The sequence below is a fragment of the Ptychodera flava genome, chromosome 3 (genome assembly GCF_041260155.1).
Source record: "Ptychodera flava strain L36383 chromosome 3, AS_Pfla_20210202, whole genome shotgun sequence".
NCBI lineage: Eukaryota > Metazoa > Hemichordata > Enteropneusta > Ptychoderidae > Ptychodera > Ptychodera flava.
Window position 1 is genome coordinate 50,070,601 of NC_091930.1, and position 26,117 is coordinate 50,096,717.

The window sequence follows — 26,117 nt, forward strand, 5'->3', positions numbered from 1 at the left end:
AACCACGGCCCCTGTAACGTGTTTTACGTGCGGACATTGTCACAAAATGTATTAATTATACAGAATGTATTCCGGGCAAGGCCCGCCTAGACTCCCGATAAGGTCGGACCGTCCCTCCCAATCAAGTCCTGATAGTTTGTGCGGACATGTTATGAAGAAAAAGCATTTAATGTAAAGAATGTAATTCGTACAGACCTTTCATGTAAAGAATGTATTAAATGTAAAGAATGAATTTAATGTAAAGAATGAATTTCCTGCAAGCACAGCTAGACCAAACCCGACCTTAGAATGTATTTCGTGCAGACCTTTCATGTTATAATGTATTAAATGTATTAAATGTAAAAAAATGCATTTCTTGGAGACCTTTCATGTACTAAATGTAAAAAATTAAAGCATGTATTAAATGTAAAAAATGCATTTCGTGCAAGACCCGCCCAAAATCCCGATTATGTCCGATAACTCCCGAGAAAGGCCCGAGAGTTCGGTGTATTTCGTACGGACATTCGTTGAAAAATATATTAAATGTAAAGAATGTATTTTGTGCAGACCTTTCATGTAAAAATGTATTAAATGTAAAGAATGTATTTCGTGCAAGCCCAGCTAGACCCAGCTGTTGACCCTACCTTTCGTGACATAAATGTAAAGAATGTATTAAATGTAAAGAATGTATTTCGTGCAGACCTTTAATGTAAACAATGTAAACAATGTATTAAATGTAAAGAATGTATTTCGTGCAGACCTTTCATGTAATAAATGTATTAATGTAAAGAATGTATTTCGTGCATGGATAAATGTAAAAATATAAAACGTGCAGAATTCTTGACTACTTGCCATGGATGGCAGGGTTGGCTAAACGAATGACGTCCGTCAAACGGAATAATCCGACTGCATTGGAACGTGCGAGAAAGATAAGACAGCACATTCAAGAAAAAGTTGCCGGGCATCTACAAAGCGTCAATAAAGCTTTCATCACAAATTTATCCACAGATATGCAAGACGCCTCATCAGAAAAAAATGAAACCCTGGGAAATGCAAAAACTACTGTTGAGCAAAAAGGTATGCATATACGACGGCGACTTTTGAGTGCATTAGTAAGTGAGCGTATGTGATATGAGCGGGCGTATGTCTGGATCTTTAAATTAGGTGTTATTGCAGGCAAAAGAAAGGGAATAGGCAAAGAGACAGGCATTACAAAGAGATATCAAATAATAGGACAGGTAGAGATATTGGGAAACGCTAAAAAGGAGATGACAAAAAAAGAAAATTACACACATTGACCGTAAATTACGACTGTCGCCATCACAATGATTTTCATATTCCTCTCCGAGCAGATCGTGAGTCGTCAACGATAGAACACATAGTGGGAACAGCAGACGATACAGAGAGTATTCCTAGTACATCCAGCAATCAAGAAAGCCAAGGTAAGGAATCCGATGTTCTGAGAAAAAGGGCCGATGTCACTATGGAGCAGGCAAAGACAAGAGATAAAGCTAGAGACTGAGATATTCTAAGGGGAATGTCAGAGGAAAGAGAAAAAGGCAGAACATCTGAACTCAATGAACTTATAAATGAATTGATCCAGATTACGAAAGAATTGTGACGACTGAACACAACTCATTCTGACTTGGTTTTTGATCGACAAGAGTTCGTTCGAAAGACAGGAGCAATAATCAATGAAGTAGATGTTCCCCTTGAAATAAAGCAAGAATTAATGATGGCTTTCCAGAAGTTATTGCCTTCGGGTCCAGACAAGACCGGCAAGCCTGATCAAAAGTTGTGATAGAGGGCGATGTACTCATGGAGAATGTTGAGAACATTGTTCATGACTTTGACATTCCTACCAAAGGAAACAAGACATAATAGAGCAATTCAGGAAGTTAGTACGGGCAAAGTCGGCGAAGGCGACCACCAAGGCCAGTTTGACTGCAAAACAAGAGGATCTACAAGAGCGTATCCAGGCAGTCGTTGATGACGCTGACTTTCCTGATGAACAGAAGAAGTCTATCATCAGTTGAGGCAGGTCGAAAGAGGTAGGTAGATCAATGTAGCAAACAACATGTTTTGATAAACGATTCATTTTACCTCGCTCTATTCCTACAACACGGAAAAGCGTAAAAAAATTAATACTGAGATTTAGAGAAGAGCAGGTGGGAGAAATTGTCAGTTATGGGGTCATGAAGCCTGTGGCTCGCGAGTCTTTAGTTTATCAAAAACACATTGATATTTTGTTTATAGCTGTTTTCAACAAGCTGTCCTACGAAGCAAATCAGTTTGTATTATACAATACAATCAATGCGGATAATTATTGTATTATTTTCATATGCTTACTGCAACTAAACCAAATAATATGTTTATTAGGTGACTTCAAAACATCATTTGTAGAGATATTATTGCTTTTCAAAGAAGCAAAATTGCAAGTATATAAAATTGTGTCCTTGGTTTTAAATGTTAATTTATCATAGAAACATTTGTACTTGGGGATCACTACACTCAGTGCTCTGATAAGCGTGGCTCATATATTAGGTAAAAGTTGGAAATCTAATACACGCCATAAAATATGCAGTATTTTCTCAAACTTCATAACAAAACAGGACTCTCTGTAAATGGCAATAACTGTGAAAGCCAGCAAATTTATATTTTTACAGTATTTTATGGTCAGTTTCGGAAAAGAAAATTCACTGAAATAAAATAAAATATTGTAATAACAAGACAAACGTTACCCTGTAAGATACTTATTAACTTGACAATAAATTAAGATTAACTATTGTTCAAAATATGTTCTTACCACTTTCACATCATTACATTTCAAACTTTGGATGGACATGTACACTTGCACCAAACTCCACATTGATTGAGAGGTGAAACTGCACTCCCAATACTTTGTATACATGAGGCGATTCTAAGGTTTTTACAGTAGACAGACAAACATGGAAATGCAGACGGCCAGACTCACCTTCACTGATACATGCATGCTTGTATGAATACATATATGCACACATAGATACATAGATACATACATACATAATGTATGTATCCCTGGGATGAAACCCTGGGAAATGCAAAAACTACTGTTGAGCAAAAGGTATGCATATACGACGGCGACTTTTGAGTGCATTAGTAAGTGAGCGTATGTGATATGAGCGGGCGTATGTCTGGATCTTTAAATTAGGTGTTATTGCAGGCAAAAGAAAGGGAATAGGCAAAGAGACAGGCATTACAAAGAGATATCAAATAATAGGACAGGTAGAGATATTGGGAAACGCTAAAAAGGAGATGACAAAAAAAGAAAATTACACACATTGACCGTAAATTACGACTGTCGCCATCACAATGATTTTCATATTCCTCTCCGAGCAGATCGTGAGTCGTCAACGATAGAACACATAGTGGGAACAGCAGACGATACAGAGAGTATTCCTAGTACATCCAGCAATCAAGAAAGCCAAGGTAAGGAATCCGATGTTCTGAGAAAAAGGGCCGATGTCACTATGGAGCAGGCAAAGACAAGAGATAAAGCTAGAGACTGAGATATTCTAAGGGGAATGTCAGAGAAAGAGAAAAGGCAGAACATCTGAACTCAATGAACTTATAAATGAATTGATCCAGATTACGAAAGAATTGTGACGACTGAACACAACTCATTCTGACTTGGTTTTTGATCGACAAGAGTTCGTTCGAAAGACAGGAGCAATAATCAATGAAGTAGATGTTCCCCTTGAAATAAGCAAGAATTAATGATGGCTTTCCAGAAGTTATTGCCTTCGGGTCCAGACAAGACCGGCAAGCCTGATCAAAAGTTGGTGATAGAGGGCGATGTACTCATGGAGTATGTTGAGAACTCTGTTCATGACTTTGACATTCCTACCAAAGGGAAACAAGACATTATAGAGCAATTCAGGAAGTTGGTACAGTCAAAGTCAGGGAAGGCGACCGCCAAGGCCAGTTTGACCGCAAAACATGAAGATCTACAGGAGCGTATCCAGGCAATCGTTGATGACGCTGACATTCCTGATGAACAGAAGGAAGTCTATCATCAGTTGAGGCAGGTCCAAAGAGGTAAGTAGATACATGTAGCAATGATATGTTTGGAAAAGTAAAACCATTGTACCTCGCTCTATTCCTACAACACGGAAAACAAAAACAATGCGGAGATTTAGAGAAGAGCAGGTGGGAGAAAAAAATTGGCAGTTAATGGGGTCACGAAGCCTGTAGCTCGCGAGTCAAAAACACATTGATATTTTGTTTATAGTTGTTTTCAACAAGCTGTCCTACGAAGCAAATCAGTTTGTATTATACAATACAATCAATGCGGATAATTATTGTATTATTTTCATATGCTTACTGCAACTAAACCAAATAATATGTTTATTAGGTGACTTCAAAACATCATTTGTAGAGATATTATTGCTTTTCAAAGAAGCAAAATTGCAAGTATATAAAATTGTGTCCTTGGTTTTAAATGTTAATTTATCATAGAAACATTTGTACTTGGGGATCACTACACTCAGTGCTCTGATAAGCGTGGCTCATATATTAGGTAAAAGTTGGAAATCTAATACACGCCATAAAATATGCAGTATTTTCTCAAACTTCATAACAAAACAGGACTCTCTGTAAATGGCAATAGCTGTGAGATCCAGCAAATTTATATTCTAACAGTATTTTATGGTCAGTTTCGGAAAAGAAAATTCACTGAAATAAAATAAAATATTGTAATAACAAGACAAACGTTACCCTGTAAGATACTTATTAACTTGACATTAATATTAAGATTAACTAATGTTCATAATATTTTACTCACCATTTTCACATCATTAAACATCAAACTTTGGATTGAAATATACACTTGCACCAAACTCCACATTCAGCGAGACGTGAATCTGCATTCCCAATACTTTGTATACATGAGGTGATTCTAAGGTTTTTAAAGTAGACAGACAAACATGGAAAGGCAGACAGATAGACACATTTTACCCATGTATGCATGCTTGTATGAATACATATATGCACACATAGATACATAGATACACATACATACATACATACATACATACATACATACATACATACATACATACATACATACATACATACATACATACATACATACATACATACATACATACATACATACATACATACATACATACAGACATACAGACAGACAGACAGACAGACAGACAGACAGACAGACAGACATACACACAAATAAATACATACCTACATACGTACACACATATATATACGTTCAAATACACACACATACATACATACACACACAAGCATACATTCATACACATATACATACATAAATAAATACACATGCATATATACATACATACATATATACATACATACAGGTAGACAGACATACACGCATCCATGCCAGCATGCTTCTATGCATGTATAGATTCATTCATGCATATATGCATACACATATACATACATACACACATCTACATACATACATATACACCTACACACATACATACATACATACACACATACATACAAACATACAGACACACACATACATACATACATACACATACACATACATACATACATACATACATACATACATACATACATACATACATACATACATACATACATACATACATACATACATACATACATACATACATACATACATACATACATACATACATACATACATACATACATACATACATACATACATACATACATACATACATACATACATACATACATACATACATACATATACACATACATACATATCTACATGTAATACATACATGCATACATACCTTCCTACCTACATACCTAAATACATGCCTACTGACAGACATACGGTACATACATACATACATATACACATACATACATACATGACATTGTACATTTTACAGAATTTATAATCTCATAAAATCTCATATTTCATGAGAGTCAAGAAACACATTGAATTGTAACTCAGTACTTATATCTAGTGTTATATTTATTGGAAGCCTCTCAGCTTTTTGTATCATAATGGAGAATGCAAATCTCTCTATCCATTAAAATATTGTATAAAACATCAAAAGTTCAGAACCATAATACAACCTTCTTACCGACATTGAAAGGATAACATAATTTATTACATGTAAATTTATACATACATATTTTAACTAACCAGAAAAGATCAGACTCCATATTTACAGGAATTTTTGAAATTGAGGGAAACACAATAAATAAGCAATATTTCATAAATTATCTTCACTGCTAATAGTTAATTTCTATCCCTAACCCTAACATAAAATTATCATGCATTTGATATATTCACATGCTCCAGCATATCTTCACTAGGTTTTAGAGTGTACATGAGCCCTGATAGTTAACAGTTCATCTTACAATAAACACAGAGAAAATTAGTATTTTCTGAAATGTAATCATGCATTGCAAATGATTTACACAGAGAAAAGCTTTGACCCAGTAAGACTGAAGAAAGCAGAAAAAAACTTGGAAAAAGAGAAAAAGGAAATCCAAAATGTGCTGTAAATGACAGTACAACTGACATACATTACACAGAGAACTATAATAGTCCGTGGGCTGGAGGGGCCCATCGTGCACCCCCCCCCCCCATCCCTACTACATGGGTATTTTTTTGTTCTTTAGGACCTGCTGAACAGGAAAAAAGATGTTAACTTTGGATATTTTGGGATTCACTACCTATCTGGCTGGTTTTTTATTTGCATGTACCGCAAAAAATGGCGAAAAATGGGTTGGGTAGGGGTACTATATCCTCCCCTACATTAAGCAAAATAGCATGAAATAGCACAAACCATATATTTTTGAAAAGCTCAGATTCCGCTCTTTATGACAAACACACCAATTTTAGCAAAATTTATTTGTGTACATAGAATAGGAAGACTTTAAAATGAAATTTTTTGACAATTTTGAAATTTTTTACCCCAAATACCATGTAACAATTGTGATTTACTTTTTATTAAGCAAAATTTTGACAGCTTTTTATGTTTGAATTATTTATTCCAACATATTAAACAGGAAAAACAGTGTTGACATTAGATATTTAACTATACACTACTTCTCTGGAGTCAATTTTGAATTGCGTGTATCTGTATGGGGTGTGCAAAAGCTAGAGGTAGGGTACAACATTCTTTCCTTGATGAAGTAAACTGGCTTGAAATGCACATACCTTATAGTTTTAGAAAGCTGAGATACTGGTCTTTCTAAAATGCATAAAGTTTTAGTAAAAAAATATGACGTCATAGAATTGGATAACTTTAAATCGATTTTTTTCTGGCAATTCACTATTTTTTACCGGAAGAAAATACGATAACTATTGTTTCCTCCTTATGAAGCAAATCAAACAGATTTATGGATGTTCTTTACTAATTGCAACGTGCTGAAGAAGAAAATAAATGTCAAAATTGGGTATTTACCATGCATTATTGTCTCTAGTCACTAAAATAGCAAATTTTGCTACACTGGTATATCGTGAATGGGCATTTTATTGTTATGCAATGAACTGATGCACAGCCTTAAAAAGAAGACTTTAAAACGTGCACACATAGTCGTATTGCAATTTTCTCCAACGAGTAAATAGATTATTGATGACTGTCTATTTTTATAATTTAATTTTTAAATATTTTTCGATAAAATAATTTTGATAAGGCGTATTTGGAAAATTGTCTATGCCTCCTTGTCTTACTTATACAGCAAGCATTACTAACAATCTATTAGGCCGAGGCTAGAGGGGGCGTCTACATGCACCTTTCCCCCCCCCCCCCCACAGGATAACAAACTTGTAATTTTCAGAAGCCTTGGGATCCCTAGAATAAGAAATGGGATTTTAACAGACAAAATATAGGGACTCAATAGCTGTTATGGTCATGTTTTGAAGGGTACCACAAAATCACGATTTTGTGACCCACATGGATTTTTGTCAAACCTGTCTTCTTGTACGTGATCTGCTGAGCTTACTGTTTAACATGACCTAGGTTATGGGGTATCATTAGAAAGGTGATTTATTCTTCTTGAAAATGGTATATAGCAATATGCAATACCTTCTATAGTTTTTATGAAATAGGGCCATAATTTACCCCATACCCCAAAGTTATATGTCACAAATTACTGTCAAAACTAATCTAAATTCCACCAATTTTTACCTATACATAATACAAAAGGCAATACTGTGTATTACCTTTGTGTTATTTGCTACAAGTACATGTTAGAAATTTGGAATAAACTTTTAACAGAAAAAAGATTGGGATCCTGTAGCTGTAACAGTCATATTTTGAAGGTACCGAAAAATCACAGTATTACTGACTGTCATTCGTTTTTGTTAAACCTGTCTTCTTGTAAGTCTTCTGCTGAGCTTATTTTGAACATAACGAGGCAAATAGGGCACCATTAGAAAGTTAATTTACTCTTTTTTTTAATTGATATGTTGCAATATGCAATATCTTCTATAGTTTTCATAAAATAAGATCAAAACTTACCCCATACTCTAACGTTTTATGTCGCAAATTACCATCAAAACTAATCTCAAATTCTACCAATTATTGTCCTAGACACATTACAAAGGCAATTCTTTGTATAAAATATATTTTACTTGGTACAGGGACATGTCAAAAATATGAGTTAGACTTTTAACAGACAAAATATTGGTATTGAATGACTGTTACTTGCATGTTTTGAAGGGTACCGTGAAGTCAGAGTATTACCGACTCGTATATGTTTTTGTTAAATGTGTCGTCTTGTTAGTTTTCTGCTAAGCTTACTTTTTACCATAGGCTAGCCTATGGGCTGCCATTGGAAAGATAATTTATTTGGCTTGAAAATGACATATTGATATATACAATATCTTCTATAGTTTTCATAAAATAGGACCAAATCTTACCCCATACCCCAAAGTTTTATGTCGCAAATTACTGTCAAACTATCATTTAATTTCGATAAATTCTATGAAGAAAAAGACAAACTTTGTATGAAACCTATTTTATTTGTTACAGAGACATTTCAAACTATGAAAAATACCTTTAACAGGATAATTATTGTGATCTAATAGCTGTTAGCATCATAGTTGAAGGACAGCAGGATATATGTTGCTGAAACCCGTGAAATTTTAATCAACAAGTTTCCATGAAATTTATCTGCCAACCTTTATTTTATCCGTAACGCAGATTGTAGGGTATCGTCACAAAGCTTTTATCACTCTTTTTTTTAGCATATGATAAAGTGCATTATCATCTGAAGTTGTGATGAAATGGCAAAAAACTTACCCCAGCCCTTAGTTTTATTTGCAAACTACATCTGTTAGAAAACTTTGCAGTTCGCGAATTTGGGATATGGGGTAAGTTTGGTCCTATTTCATGAAACTATTAAAGATATTTCATATTACAATATGTCACTTTAAGGCAAAATAAATTTTCTTTCCAATGATAGCCTATAAGATAGGTTAGAGTAAAAGTAAGCTCAGCAGATGACTTACAAGATGACACATTTAACAAAAACACATACGAGTGGCAAGACTGAGACTTTACAGTACCCTTCAAACATGACAGCAACAACCATTCATTCCCAATATTTTGTCTGTTAAAAGTCTATCTAATATTTGTAACTTGTCTCTGTAGCAAATAAAACAGATTTCATACAAATCATTGCCTTTTGTAATATGTCTAGGTAAAAGTTTGGTAGATTTGAGATTAGTAGTGACAGCAATTTGCAATATAAACTTAGGGGTGAGGGATAAGTTTTGGTCTTATTTCCTGAAGATATTGTATATTACAATATGTCATTTCAAAGAATAAAAAATACCTCTCTAACAATACCTCAATAGCAAGGTTATGTTAAAAATAAGCTCAGCAGATGACTTACAATAAGACAGGTTTAACCAAACGTACGGGAGTGGGCAATACTGTGAGTTTGTGGTACCCTTCAAAATATGACTGTTACAGCTACAGCATCACAATATTTTTTCTGTTAAAAGTCCGTTTCAAGTTTCTAACATGAACCTAAAGCAAATATACTAAATTTAATACAAATCATTGCCCTTTATATTATGTCCCGGTAAATAGCTGTCAGAATTTGAGATAAGTTTTGACGGTAATTTGGAATATAAAACTTTGGGGTATGGGGTAAGTTGTGGTCCTATTTCATGAAAACTATAAAAGATATTGTATATTGCGATATATTATTTAAAGAAGAGTAAATTACCTTTCAAATGATGCCCAACTTGCCCAACTACGTTGTGTTAAAAAGTAAGCTCAGTAGAAGACTTTACAAGAAGACAGTTTAACAAAAATGTATGCGAGTTGGCAATACTGTGATTTTGCAGTACCATTCAAAATATGACCGTTACAGCTACAGCTTCTGGATATTTTTCTGTTTAAGTTTATTTCAAGTTTCTAACATTTACCTGTATCAAATAAAACAAATTTGATACAAAGCATTGCCCTTTGTATAATGTCTAGGTAAATAATTGGTAGAATTTAAGATTAGTTTTGACAGTAATTTGCGACATAAAACTTTGGGGTATGGGGTAAGATTTGGTCCTATTTCATGAAAACTATAGAAGATATTGCATATTGCAACATATCATTTTAAAAAAGAGTAAATTAACTTTCTAATGGTACCCTATTTGCCTCGTTATGTTCAAAATAAGCTCAGCAGAAGACTTACAAGAAGACAGGTTTAACAAAAACGAATGAGAGTCAGTAATACTGTGATTTTTCGGTACCCTTCAAAATATGACTGTTACAGCTACAGGATCCCAATATTTTTTCTGTTAAAAGTTTATTCCAAATTTCTAACATGTACTTGTAGCAAATAACACAAAGGTAATACACAGTATTGCCTTTTGTATTATGTATAGGTAAAAATTGGTGGAATTTAGATTAGTTTTGACAGTAATTTGTGACATAAAACTTTGGGGTATGGGGTAAATTATGGCCCTATTTCTAAAAACTATAGAAGGTATTGCATATTGCTATATACCATTTTCAAGAAGAATAAATCACCTTTCTAATGATACCCCATAACCTAGGTCATGTTAAACAGTAAGCTCAGCAGATCACGTACAAGAAGACAGGTTTGACAGAAATCCATGTGGGTCACAAAATCGTGATTTTGTGGTACCCTTCAAAACATGACCATAACAGCTATTGAGTCCCTATATTTTGTCTGTTAAAATCCCATTTCTTATTCTAGGGATCCCAAGGCTTCTGAAAATTATAAGTTTGTTATCCTGTGGGGTTGGGCGGGGGGAAGGTGCATGTAGACGCCCCCTCTAGCCTCGGCCTAATAGATTGTTAGTAATGCTTGCTGTATAAGTAAGACAAGGAGGCATGGACAATTTTCAAAATGCGCCTTATCAAAATTATTTTATCGAAAAATATTTAAAATTAAATTATAAAAATAGACAGTCATCAAATCTATTTACTTGTTGGAGAAAATCGCAATACGACTATGTCTGCACGTTTTAAAGTCTTCTTTTAAGGCTGTGCATCAGTTCATTGCATAACAATAAAATGCCCATTCACGATATACCAGCGTAGCAAAATTTGCTATTTTAGTGACTAGAGACAATAATGCATGGTAAATAACCAATTTTGACATTTATTTTCTTCTTCAGCATGTTGCAATTAGTAAAGAACATCCATAAATCTGTTTGATTTGCTTCATAAGGAGGAAACAATAGTTATCGTATTTTCTTCAGGTAGAAAATAGTGAATTGCCAGAAAAAATCGATTTAAAGTTATCCAATTCTATGACGTCATATTTTTTTACTAAAATTTTATGCATTTTAGAAAGACCAGTATCTCAGCTTTCTAAAACTATAAGGTAGTGGCATTTCAAGCCAGTTTACTTCATCAAGGAAAGAATGTTGTACCCCTACCTCTAGCTTTTGCACACCCCATACAGATACACGCAATTCAAAATTGACTCCAGAGAAGTAGTGTATAGTTAAATATCTAATGTTAACACTTTTTTTCCTGTTTAATATGTTGGAATAAATAATTCAAACATAAAAAGTTGTCAAAATTTTGCTTAATAAAAAGTAAATCACAATTGTTACATGGTATTTGGGGTAAAAAATTTCAAAATTGTCAAAAAATGCATTTTAAGTCTTCCTATTCTATGTACACAAATTAATTTTGCTAAAATTGGTGTTTGTCATAAAGAGCAGAATCTGAGCTTTCCAAAAATGTATGGTTTGTGCTATTTCATGCTAGTTTACTTAATGTAGGGGAGGATATAGTACCCCCTACCCCTACCCATTTTTCGCCATTTTTTGCGGTACATGCAAATCAAAAACCAGCCCAGATAGGTAGTGCATCCCAAAATATCCAATGTTAACATCTTTTTTCTTGTTCAGCAGGTCCTAAAGAACAAAAAATACCCATGTAGTAGGGATGGGGGGGGTGCACGGTGGGCCCCTCCAGCCCACGGACTATAACACATCATGATCACAGTACTGTACCAGTCACATCATTTCTACATCCTGTATGTTTACATCACTTTCTTTACTCTATCATGGTATACATAATGGAGAAGTAATCAATTCCATTTGGCTATGTAACTTTATTTTCTTCAAAACTGTGGTTTTGGTCACATATTCACCATCATTAGAGTCATCAAATCAAGAGTGGCATCTCTGAAGTGAGTGTGAGTGTCTGTATCACTGAGTCATTATAGGCAACTGTCATTCATTCTGTAGTACACAAATGTCACCACCATTAGATTCATCAAGAGTGGAATGTTTATGCTTTCCAGTGTCCTGATCAGAATTTCCATCGCTATCAGTTTCTAAACTGGCATTTGTCACAGTTACCATCATCAATACTGCCCTCACATCCAAGTAAAATTCCGCTGCAGATTCATCATTACAAGTCATCAGAATATCCATCACAATCAGTTTCAAACAATGGCAGCTGTGATTCATTCTGTTGTCACCATCATCAATACTGCCCTCACAGTCCAAGTAGAATTCCACTGCAGATTCATCATTACAAGTCAATCAGAATATCCATCACAATCAGCTTCAAACTATGGCAGCTGTGATTCATTCTGTTGTCACCATCATCAATACTGCCCTCACAGTCCAAGTAGAATTCCACAGCAGATTCAGCATTACAAGTCAATCAGAATATCAATAACCATCAATTTCAAACTGTGCCAGCTGTGATTCATTCTGTAGTCACCATCATCAATACTGCCCACACAGTCCAAGTAGAATTCCACAGCAGATTCAGCATTACAAGTCAATCAGAATATCCATCACCATCAGTTTCAAACTGTGACAGCCGTGATTCATTCTGTTGTCACCATCATCAATACTGCCCTCACAGTCCAAGTAGAATTCCACTGCAGATTCATCATTACAAGTCAATCAGAATATCCATCACCATCAGTTTCAAACTGTGACAGCTGTGATTCATTCTGTAGTCACCATCATCAATACTGCCCTCACAGTCCAAGTAGAATCCCACTGCAGATTCATCATTACAAGTCAATCAGAATATCAATAACCATCAGTTTCAAACTGTGACAGCTGTGATTCATTCTGTAGTCACCATCATCAATACTGCCCTCACAGTCCAAGTAGAATTCCACTGCAGATTCATCATTACAAGTCAATCAGAATATCCATCACCATCAGTTTCAAACTGTGACAGCTGTGATTCATTCTCTAGTCACCATCATCAATACTGCCCTCACAGTCCAAGTAGAATTCCACTGCAGGTTCATCATTACAAGTATAACTGTGAAAGATTATCTCACTGGAGTCATCTCCCTTACGGAAAATTGAGATCTACATCTAGTCCACATTAGATCTACAGTAGACTTTATTTTAATTGGGCAGTAGATGAACTGCTTCATCTACTTTTGTGCATTATAATGAGGTCATAGTTCAGAGAGTAGATGAAATGTAGACAAAATGTGGATGAAAAATTAGACGAAATTTAGATCTCAGGTAGATGAAATGTAGACAAGATGTAGATCTATTGCTTCGTCTACTTTTGTGCATATTAATCATCAGGTCATAGTTTAGAGAGTAGATAAAATGTAGATGAAAGGCAGACAAGATGTAGATGGAATAAATTACGTGTAAGATGTAGCTTAGACAAAGAACAAGAAATTAGTGAGGCATGGAGATCTTGCAAAAGTGTTGGAAATGAAAATGTAAGTATGTTAACATGTCAATCAATTTTTAGACTTTAAAAATTGACCCATGGCCATGGTGTAGCACAGGCTAGGGCTGCAGTTCATGATGAGTATCACAATATTGCATATCACAACAACATCCACTTGATGTAATTTGGTGGCAACTTCACTGAGCACCATGGGACCTTTGCATAACATGAGATATCTCACGCTGGAAAAATCAATCATTCAATGACCGATCATGAGTGGTATTCAGGTCGAAATAGAGAGTAGAACATTGTGCATGCTTAGGCCTACTCAAATTTTTCAAAATCTTTCTCAACTGTACATACATCATTACATGATAACAGAACAAACTGCATACAAAGCATTTCAGTACATTCAACGACGCTTTATTAAAATTTAATTTAGAACTGAAATATTCTACATGTTACACAATCAAAATTCATATGGTCGTGGTATTAAAACAGGCGATCAAAAAACCTTGCCTACCTCACGGGCCTACCTTACAAGTTGCATTACAATTACCACAGTACCAGTACAGCTGTATACTGGCAGTGTAGAGGCACTGCCATCGTCAAGTTATCGATGCCAACCTATGTCTCAACCCGATGTAATTCTCGATCGGAACACTTTCTATGCACATCAGAATTGGTGTCACATTGTTTCCAAGGTGTACAGATGACGAAAATGTGCTTGAAAATACGATTTGTCGAAGTACGAATGGTGAGCAGGCTGGCTTCTCTCCCGATATGCATTGATATGCTGAACCGTTGAAAACATGGCATCTTCTGATTGCGCATGCGCATAAGGTCAACTCTCACAGTTGACCCGGAAATCGAAGCCAGTTACAAGGTCATTTGCTCTAAAAGAGCAAGAGGTGGAGGCTGAAAGGTGGTGGGGAGATCAGTCCATGCGCGAAATGCAAGAAAATACGTCGCAGGTGAAGAAATTACTTAAAGCAGTACTGGTAATTTTTAAAGCTGCATGACTCGTGTTATGCATGTGTACTGACATGCCATTGCCATAATAACACTGTACTGTAGTCTTATCTGTTACGTGGCAATGATAACAATGTCAATACAATTATTTGTAAGTTGACTGAGATAGGGCCATGGCTGCTGATTTTCACATGATTCAGAAGTGACTTAATGATACTCAGAAAGTTTTATACGAGGATAGTTTTGATTTTATTTTTTACAATTAAAAGCAGCTGGGATATCAAACAGGTTCTTTTGATTGTTTGTTGGATATGAAGCCGAGGAAATAAAGTTATCAGTTAACAAATAGCTCACTTGCATATTTATGAAGCTTTGTAATTAGTCACATAACTCAAAAAAACAACTTACGAATTAGATCAGGGTCCGGCCCGTGGTTAGATGCTACTGTATTGACCCATCTGAAGAAAGTATCAATGAAAACATTGATTTTTTTATTCTTTTTATTGTGATTCACTTTAAAGTCACTTTTTCAAAAATTAATTACTGGATAATCTTTACATTTTTAACTTTACCACAAAATTGTAGTTTGATCCCTGTGATATTTTGCATTTGTGTTCCTCGAGTTAAACAGGAGTGCCTTAAAATGAAAAGAAAATTAATTCACTAATTTCTTCTCTCAATTGTTGCACAGTAAATATTCAAATGTAAGGTAAAATGTCTTGTCTTTTACTGATGCCTTCTCGCATGGAGCCTGCAGTTTGCCAATCATAGAATTTGAAGGGATTGGATTGTTGGACATAGTTACAGCAAGAAACAGTACATTAGATTAAATGTAGACAAGATGGTGATTTTTGAAGTAGAAGTAGATGAGTCTTTGTTTGCCTAAGTGAATTTTGTAGATGAAACTCCCTTAGATTGGATGGAGATCAGTGTAGATCAAGCGTAGACGAAGTTAGTGCGAAATGTAGACATATAGTCATGTCTGGTGTGGACAATATCTGTAGACAAAGCTTCATGTAGACAAACTGCTGTGGCTGTTCATCTACAAAACCCTGATGTAGATCTACATAAAGTCTACTGCAGACGGTCCGTAGATCTACTCTCATCTACTGTGGACATAGGTTTTCCGTAAGGGCTTCTCTGTACTGCTATCAGTCCTTATCACCTCCTGAAAGATATCAATGAAAATGTAGTTTACATAAAAGCTACCTAAACACAGTACATGTACTTTTATGAATGTAGAATTCAAAGTCTTCAAGCAGTAAATTTTTGTCTCAATTGCTTCAAGAAAAATTATTTTTATAAAACAAGCATCGTCCCAAAAATAAAAAAAATCTGTAAAATTCCCGCCATTCCATTACAATGAAGTGTGTACCTCTGGGAGCCTAGTACATCACCATTTGAAAACTGTGCTGACAGTACTTTTGTAGAGAAATTCGTTTTAAGTCCAATGAAAGGCTCAAAAGGGATAATCTCTAGTAATTAAGCAATTAATGCCACAATAGCTGTGAATGTGTAATAAACCAATTGTAAAATCACAACCGTGTTGGTATGGTCCAAATAGTGAGCAGTGATACCTCTACATGTCCTTCCGTTAGCACAGTTATATGAACCAACTTTGGTTTGACAATAAAATTACGAAAAAATTACATAAAATCTGCAGCTATTATGGGTTTTTCAGTTCTATTGCATAATTTTAATATTTTCAACAAAGCACATCTACAAAGTATTGTATGAATCCTATCATATTTGGGCAGTTTGATGATGGAAGCAATATCCAAATTTAATATTTAACTGATGAGTGTTTTAAATTATATGACTTTTTGACAGAAGATTGAAAAAAATAGCCCCACTAAAATAGTTTCATTACAATTTGAACATGTCTCAAGTAGCATATGCAAAAAGAAATCTGTTCTGTTCTATTGAACTTGAAGGATGATATATGAGTCAGACATTTTATTGAAATTTAGGTTTACATATGTATAGTGTAGATGTATCTTACCTTGTGTTTACCAAGCAGAGTCTTGTTAAAGAGCTTTGATCTTGATGTGTTAAGAGCAATATCAGTTGTTTATCGGTGTGGACACCAACCAGCAGGGCTGTATGTATGATGAAAGGAAAAATGCTGTGAGGAACTAGACTGATAATAGCAAACCATAAACTGAATTGTAAAATTTTACCAAGTCTTACATTTGTATACTCATATATTGACTATCATATACTGGTTCAGTAATGGTGTGTATATATATATATATATATATATATATATATATATATATATATATACATCACACACACACACACACACACACACACACCACACACACACACACACACACAGAGCGTACATTGATTTTTTTAATTGATTTTGAGCAGGGTGTCATTTGCACAGCGCCCTCTACAGAAGAAAAGTTGTTTGCTGAAAGCTGCATATCAGCCAACAATACAATCATGTACACCAGAGACTGAGAGTTCATTTAATACATTTCAAACACCTAAGTCTTGTACATAAAATATTCCAAATCAATAGTGAAGCACCTGTGAACATCAAGAGTGAACAACAGACTTGACTTTAGATTTTATTCACTTTGTCACTTGACACACAGCCAGGAATTACAGGGCATTCTGTAAACAGTATAGATACCATATTAACATGACTCAGCATTGTATTTACGAATTGTTCATTTAATTCCCCCTTATAACTGGTATAAATTCAAAAGTGAATGAGTAAGATCTGTAAAAGTGAAGAGTTGTGATTGTAAGCCCCTCCCTACACAAAAGTAGCCCTGTACCTTTGTAGTGATAATGGATTAATGGATGATACTGGATTAATACTTAACAAAAAATACACAAGTTTCTGATTACTATAAAACATGTAACAATTAACCCTTTTGAGCGTTAAGTCGTTTTTTTCACCTTAGTGAAATATACTCCAGTCAATTTTTTTTTATTTTTGCCAAAATGATGAAAAACTGTAGCCAATGAAATGTGATGTCAATTTGGTCCAAAATTACAAAACTTTTTACAGAAATATTTAAAAAAAGATGTTAAATGTTGAACTTAAATTTTGGTGGGTAATATTACAGCACTCAAAGGGTTAAAGGAAATCTATGATAAAAGATTTTCTGGGTTATCACTTATATATTCACACAGCTTACTATCTTTGATGCTAGGGACCACTGGTCATTCTCAAATTTAACTTGTGCATTCAAATTTGTTGTTACATTTTTGCTAAGTTAAGGAGACCGAATCTTACAAAGAAGCACATCAAATGATAGGTGATAAAGTACAGTTTAATAACATAACAAAATCTCAAAATTCATCTTTGATTCTTTGCCTAGCTGGACTCATATCAGTTTTCAGTAAATATACTGTCAGTGTTTTAGGTGTGGAAAGCACTCTCTCTGATGATTTCTGTGTTTATGCGTCAAATCACAGTGCAGTGATGTCACACTGTTGTGTAATATATGTGGAGACACTGGAATAAATCAAAACATCAAAGTACATGAAACACTATAAATATTAGGAAGTGAAAGTGACAACAGCTGTACACTTTTTCAAGGTTTTGACATTCTGCACCATCTCATGTCCTCTTGTTTCACTCAAAAAGCATAGTCAGCTGATTAGCATTCACTTTACAAAGTTTGAATCCAACACCACTTCTTATGGTAGAGTTGGGAAAATACAAGGAAAGGCCAGATTTTAGCGTGTTAACACTAGCCACATTTATATCAATGAATTGAATTCAATTGTCCACAATTCTTTCAATACATGCCTCATACTAAACTTAATATAGTATGCAGGAAAGTAAAACAAAATGAGCTAAAATTAACAGGACAGTCAAAACAATTCTCTTGTGGTCATATCCTTCATCAAATCACTGCTAATGTCCAGATACCTAAATATTAATTATGCAAATTGGTAATTATTACAGACATAAACTTCACCATCCGGACAAACACAATAATCCTGCTATGACCTGAACAATGAAGTCATGAATTTGTAGTGTACATCAAAAAATTGAGTTATTGTCTAATTAGCAAAATTCATTAATTATGCAAATAAGTAACTAACGCAAAAATGAAATACACTAGATAAAAACAACACCACTGCAGCAAACTTCAACAATTCCACAAATTTACAGAGATTACATCAAACAATTCCCTAGATATTGCCAAATTATGTACATTCATTAACAAATTAGTAATTACAGCAGAGATAAAATTCACAGGACAAAACACAATGGTATGGCAATCCACAAAATTGTAGCATATTACATCAAACTGTTATTGAGCTACAGGCTAATGACCTAAATTCATTAATTATGCAAATTAGCGATTACAAAAGAGAGAAAAATTTACTGGACAAAAGGCACAACACTGCCACAGCTTCAGTGACAATTCCACAAAATTGCATCATTCTACTCTAATCAATTATGGATATAAAGCCTAATCACCTAAATTCATTAATTATGCAAATTAGCAATTACCAAAGAGATAAAATTTACTGGAAAATTGGCAATGATGCTGCTGTTGATGAAGGAACTATTCCACAAAATTTTAGCAAATTACTCTGAACCATAATTGAGATTCAGCCTAATTACCTAAATTCATTAATTATGCAAATTAGTAATTACTAGAGAGCTACAATTCACCTTACAAGATGCAATAACACTACCATGGCTGCAGCAACATTTCCACAAAGTTTGAATGTATAACACAAAACCATTATTGAGATACAGCCTAATTACCTAAATTCATTAATTATGCAAATTAGTAATTACTAGAGAGCTACAATTCACCTTACAAGATGCAATAACACTACCATGGCTGCAGCAACTATTCCACAAAGTTTGAATGTATTACACAAAACCATTATTGAGATACAGCCTAATTACCTAAATTCATTAATTATGCAAGTTACCGGACAAAATGCAATGAAAGTACAATAATGTCAGCAACAATTCCATGTAATTGTAGCGTATTACACCAAAGTATTATCAAGTTACAACCTAATTACCCAAGTTAATTAATTATGCAAATTGGTAATTACGACAGAGATAAAATTCACTGAACAAAACACAATGGCACTACCATGACTTCAGTGACCATTCCAAAAAATTGTAGCATATTACACCAATCTGTTATGGAGATACAGTCTAATTACCTAAATTCATTAATTATGCAAATCACTTGACCACGGCAATTTTAATTATTACCCAAATCTTTAGAATGTCAAAAATTATTGTCATCACTCAATTGAACAACTACATGTACTGACATTTACAAACAGCTGAAATTGAAAAAATATGTTGACGAGCCTGAAAGGTTTGTTTACAGGGGTAATATAATTAATTATGCAAATGAGGAAAATTTTTAGCAATTTAATATTTTCCTTGATGAGATTTTTTCAAGAAATTGTCACCTTCATGTCAAAAAACCATGTTTCAATGGCAGTACTATTGTTTTATCAGCTGGCGACCTTTGACCTACATTTGCAAATTGTTACCTTACACCTACAGGCAAACCACTGTCCAACACTGTCAGGGTTTTATTGTCAGACGATGAAAAATCAGCAGGAAAAGACTTTTACCCATTGGGATTGACAATAAACCAGAATGGACATGTACTTGTCTGTGACTGGGTACATGGCAGTGTGAAGACAGTAACAGCAGACACTGCACAGATTCTAACATCTGTCACAGTTCATGGCTTACCTGAAGATTTCAGTCCACAAGACACAAAAATGGCAGACAATGGTGACTATTACACAGCGGATGATGTCAACCAATGCATTGTAGTGAGTGATGCAAAGAGTGAAGTGAAACAAATAATAGCAATGGGTAAACTGAAATACCCCACTGGTGTATTTGTTGATAAAGACAGAAATGTTTTCATAGCAGACAACGATGCAGACTGTGTAATCAAATGTAATGGAGATGGGGGACATTATGTCAAGTCAACAACTCAGTGGGCCTTCTCTCTGACCATGAATAGCAAATATCAACTCATAGTGTCATGTCAGGGTGATGTAGACGGTATCTATGTGTTGGACAGTAATCTTGAAATATTGAATCAATTTGGAAGTGATCACTTAGTGTATCCATGGGGAGTTACAGTTGACAATGCAGACAATATTTATGTGGCAGATGATAGGAAGATAGTGAAATTTGATAGACAGGGTGAATACCAGGAAACTGTAACTGTAGGTGGAGACCCTCGGTACATTGCCGTGTTTACAGACGGTAGAATAGTTTATTCAGATTACAGTGATTTCACTGTCAAGGTCATTTACAAGTAAGAAATCTGAGAAGACAGTCAATGCAAATATTGCAGCAAATACAATTGTACACCTGAACAACCTACAAGCACATCACCACCATGACTGACACAATTTTCCTGATTTTCTCATCAAAACTCAATATTTGTCGGCCAAGTTTGGGTTAGAATTTCTCGTTATGATGTCAGGAAATGACTCCAGTGGAATTGAAACCCTTGGATGAAATTTTGTATTTTTTTTCAGAGTGAATTTTCTGTAAAATGTGAAGAAATTGTAATCCGCTTTGATTTGATGCCATGAACAATGTCAATAATTTCATTTTTCTCAGAAACTATTCATAATTTCCTAGTCATGTTGGGGTTAGAATTTCTCATCTTGATGTAAGGAATCCAATAATGTAAAAATTAAAGTCATCGGTTGAAATTTTGTATTATTTTCAGAGTCAACTTTTTGTAAAATGTGAAGAAATTGTGATCAGGTTTGTTTTGATGCAATTGTTTTGACACAGAGAATACAAATAATTTCATTTTTCTGAGAAATGTTCATATTTTCCTGGCCATGTTGGGGTTAGAATTTTACCTCTTGATGTGAAGGATGTGAAAATCATAATATTTAAATCATCAGTTGAAAATTTGTAATTTTTTAAGTGAATATTTGAAACTGTAGAGAAATTGTGATCAGTTTGTTTTGATGCAATTGTTTTGACACAGAGATTGAGAGAATACAAATAATTTCATTTTTCTGAGAAATGTTCATATTTTCCTGGCCATGTTGGGGTTAGAATTTTACGTCTTGATGTGAAGAATTTGAAAATCATAATATTAAAGTCATCAGTTGATATTTTGTAATTTTTTAAAGTGAATATTTGAAACTGTAGAGAAATTGTGATCAGGTTTGTTTTGATGCAATTGTTTTGACACAGAGAATACAAATAATTTCATTTTTCTGAGAAATGTTCATATTTTCCTGGCCATGTTGGGGTTAGAATTTTACCTCTTGATGTGAAGAATTTGAAAATCATAATATTAAAGTCATCGGTTGAAATTTTAATGTTTTTTTATGAAGAGATATTTTGATATTTCTGCAGAATGTCCAGTGTTGACATGACTTCCATTCAACATTCAATCAAATTTCAACATGATTTCTAGATTTCTAAGTTAAAGGGAAACCTAAGTCCAGCGACTTTGACAGTTTATCCCTTCCAAAATCACCCTTGAGTAAAATGCAGCTCCAATTTGCAACATAATTGCACGCGCTTACGACTACGGCGCGACGAAAAGAGACTTTGAAGTAGACGACATTTATGGAAATGAGCTCGGAATTCCATGGGCGCGAAAGGGCTCATGGGAGAAGCGTGCGTGACGTCATCGGCGATACAGACGATTGTAGCTTGCAGCTGGAGGAGTACTGTGAACAGTTCAGCGCGTTCGTAAGACCACTCTGAAGAGTTCGGACAGCGATATTTCTGACATCGAGTATTACTTTTCCCTGACTGAAATCAAACCATACTAATTTGAACCAAGATATGTAATAATTAGAAAGCATCTCAAAACATCGTTCATATCTTGTTTGCTTGCGTTTTGTGTATGATTCAGCGGAGGGAGTCACTGTGCTTGTACAGACCCCGAACTGGATTGGAGAGACTGAGTGACTCTGCGATCCTTCAACGCTACGTTTCTAAAACAGAGTTTTCTGTATCAGTCGCTTAAAATTAATTTCTGGTTCGTGAATGATACGGAATGATTGACTGATTGTATGTGTTGCCGTGTAAGTCGAGCTTGGCCAGATCTTTAAGGTTGCGAAATCTCTGATATGTATCGGAAAATATTTATACGCGATTTGACAAATCTATTATAGTGCCGTCTATTTTTCGAAGCTGGTGTCGAACTTAGGAAGTCGGGCTTACTCAGATCTACAAAGTGATGAAATCGCCGATATAATGAATATTTGCCCGCTATTTAAAAAAATAGTATCGTCTTAAAGCTTGTTGTAAGGAATGTGTTTCATACAAGACCAGCCCAAAGTCCCGATGATTTCCGATATGTCCTCTGTTCAAGTCCCGATCGCCAAGTAAAAATGTTTACATGTAAAGAATGTAATTTGTGCAAGGGCCTCCCGAGTCCCGATGATATCCGATCGGCCCTCTCGACGAAGTCCCGTGTGGACATTTAATGAAAAAAAATGCTTTACATGTAAAAAATGTATTTCGTGCATAATAATAAATCTAGTAATGTAAAACATACAGTATTCTTGACTACCGGCCATGGATGCTATTTTTGAACTAAGAGTCGGGCAGAGGTATTCGGGTGGTCAGATCTGTTAGGTGGTGAAATCTCTGATATACCCACGATTTGACAAAGTATCGTCTAGTATCAGAGTTCAAGTCCTAAGTCGCCGATATTTATCGGATAAATATCCGTGATTTCGTAGACCCGGCATGCCAACACCACACAGTGCAAGTAAATCTACGATCGCCTGGTATCGATATTAGCCTAGGAGTTCCAGCGCAATTGATATTTATCGGGTAAATATAATATCGGCGATTTCTCAGACCCGGCGTGCCGAGACACAGTAGGCAAAAAGTCATTCCAGTATCTGGTAATATCAATATTACCAGGTATAGTCCCGAAATTGCCTATATTTATTGGTTATATATCGGAGATTTGCCAGACCCGGGATGTCAAGATAAGAGACGCTTTGTGTAGTTTCGTCTTCGAATTTTAGAGTCCCGAAATCGCCAATATTGATATTTATCTGGTTAAAACCGGCGATAGTAGGCTGACTCAGCATGTCAAGATACGAACCGCATTGTGTAGTACCGTCTTGTATCGGTATCAGAGTCCCAAATTCCCTTATAAAACAATCATCCTGAAAGAATTAGAACATAACGTTGTATCTTTTACAGATTTTTAAACTCGCCCGACTTTCTTTAGCCACTGTCTTCGAAAAAGCTGTTCTGTGGGAAGACGGTAAAAGCTGACTCCGTTTGTTCTTCCTTGAGTGATTTTTGCACTCAACTGAACAACAGTTAATTATTTTTTATGCTACTGAGCATTAAAGAGTCGTAACGTGCAGAACTGCACTCCTGCAGTCATAGACTCCAATGCTTGGTAGGCTATCACACACTCCAAACAGTGGCGGCGCTCTCACTTCCGTTTCACTTCTGCTCCCGCTTTCACCACTGCCACCGGTGACAAAAATGTGGTGATTTACCACATTTTTACGAACTTCGCTTGATTGCAAATTTCAATAATGTCATGCTCTGTATGGCTATATTTAATTTCAAAGTCAAAGAATATAGTTAGATGTCTTTATGTTGGTTTTGTCATATATTTTTCGAAAATCGTTGGACCTACTTTTGGTGGGTGAATGTGTCTGATACAATAACGTGAGTGAAGGGTGGCACGAAGCAGAAAACACTGAAACGGCACTTTCATTTTTCAACTTATTGCATGATAACACACTTTGGAAAGTGAGCAAGTACAATGAAACATGGTCACATCTTGAACACTGCTACCAGGTAATGGCCAGCATTGAAATGAACTTTACGGGTGATAACATAAAAAAGGATTCTCTCATATACTTTCAAAACTAGCAGCACTCACTGATGACGAAAAAAAACAACAACGTTTGTGTCTTTGTGTAAATACATTTTGAACGGCTGTATTTAAATTTTATTTCAATTTATTTAAATTTCTATCATTACTTTACCAAATAGCAAAAATGAAAGTTTCTACCACATGATACTCTCACAATGCCTCTGACAATCATTTAAATTACTGGTAAATACGTGAAATTTTGCGGCAAAACAATATATTAGGCACGACACGCTTTCAAAAACTTGTGGCACGCCATTCTTTTTTCGCCGTACACAATACGGCCAAATGATTATTTCAATAAGGGACTGGTCAGTTTCTTCGGCCTGGGGGGGGGGGGCCGGTGGATTATTTTTTGCCGACGTCAAAAAGTGGCTGACCCCCCCTATTCCAAATTTTGAAAACAGGGTGACCCCCCCTATTCCAAATTTCTAAAACAGGGTGACCCCCCCGGGCGCGACAAAGGTAAAACAAAAGATGGACATAAATTATATATATATATATATATATATATATATATATATATATATATATATATATATATATATATATATATATATATATATATATATATATATATATATATATATATATATATATATTATATTTTACATTTTACATATATTTAATTTAAATAGTCATTCTATGTTTTAGTGAAATTTGACATGTCAGTTGTAAGATAGGAATTTCAAAGTGTCAATCTTAAAGTTTAAATACAGTACATTTTGAATGAGCTGTATTTTGAATGAGCTGTGAATGTATTTCACACTTTCTCTGCTTAACCAGATGTCCTGAACTGTTGTACAGAATGGATGTCAATCATTAATATCAAAGAGGAAAAAGCAGTAATCAAAAAACTTTGATGGGTGTTAAGACTTGCCAACCATCCAATTAAATCTACTGAGGAGCCATAGAGAGCTTTTCTAGCCAAATCTGATGTGTACAGTGTCTGAGAGGACCTTTTCTTGTGTAACACTGAAACCATAAAAGCACAGCTAATAATGACAAAAACTGCCTTTTTAACTGTTATTTTGTTCATAAAAAAGCATCTTTCTACAGAAAACCTATGAAACAAAGGAAAATAATTGCATCAATGAGAAGGAAAGATATCTTGTCATTTTTCTATCTCTAAAATAAGTCACTGTAT

At 34.9% G+C, this 26,117-nt stretch overlaps 1 protein-coding gene across 1 annotated transcript; it reads left to right on the forward strand.

The window, feature by feature from the left end:
* Positions 1-857: 857 nt before the first annotated feature.
* LOC139129381 (tripartite motif-containing protein 2-like) lies at positions 858-22,062 on the forward strand. The gene is made up of 4 exons (XM_070695015.1): positions 858-1,056; positions 1,332-1,421; positions 1,995-2,030; positions 20,617-22,062. Exons 1-4 carry the CDS (start codon positions 858-860, stop codon positions 21,393-21,395), a joined length of 1,104 nt encoding a protein of 367 aa, XP_070551116.1. The 3' UTR covers positions 21,396-22,062.
* The last annotated feature ends 4,055 nt before the right edge of the window (positions 22,063-26,117 follow it).

Coding starts and splice junctions, on each gene's coding strand:
- LOC139129381 (XM_070695015.1), top strand. CDS start 858: ATGACGTCCGTCAAACGGAATAATCCGACTGCATTGGAACGTGCGAGA. Junction 1,422..1,994: donor CAGCAATCAAGAAAGCCAAG/GTAAGGAATCCG, acceptor CCTGATGAACAG/AAGAAGTCTATCATCAGTTG. Junction 2,031..20,616: donor GTTGAGGCAGGTCGAAAGAG/GTAGGTAGATCA, acceptor TTACACCTACAG/GCAAACCACTGTCCAACACT.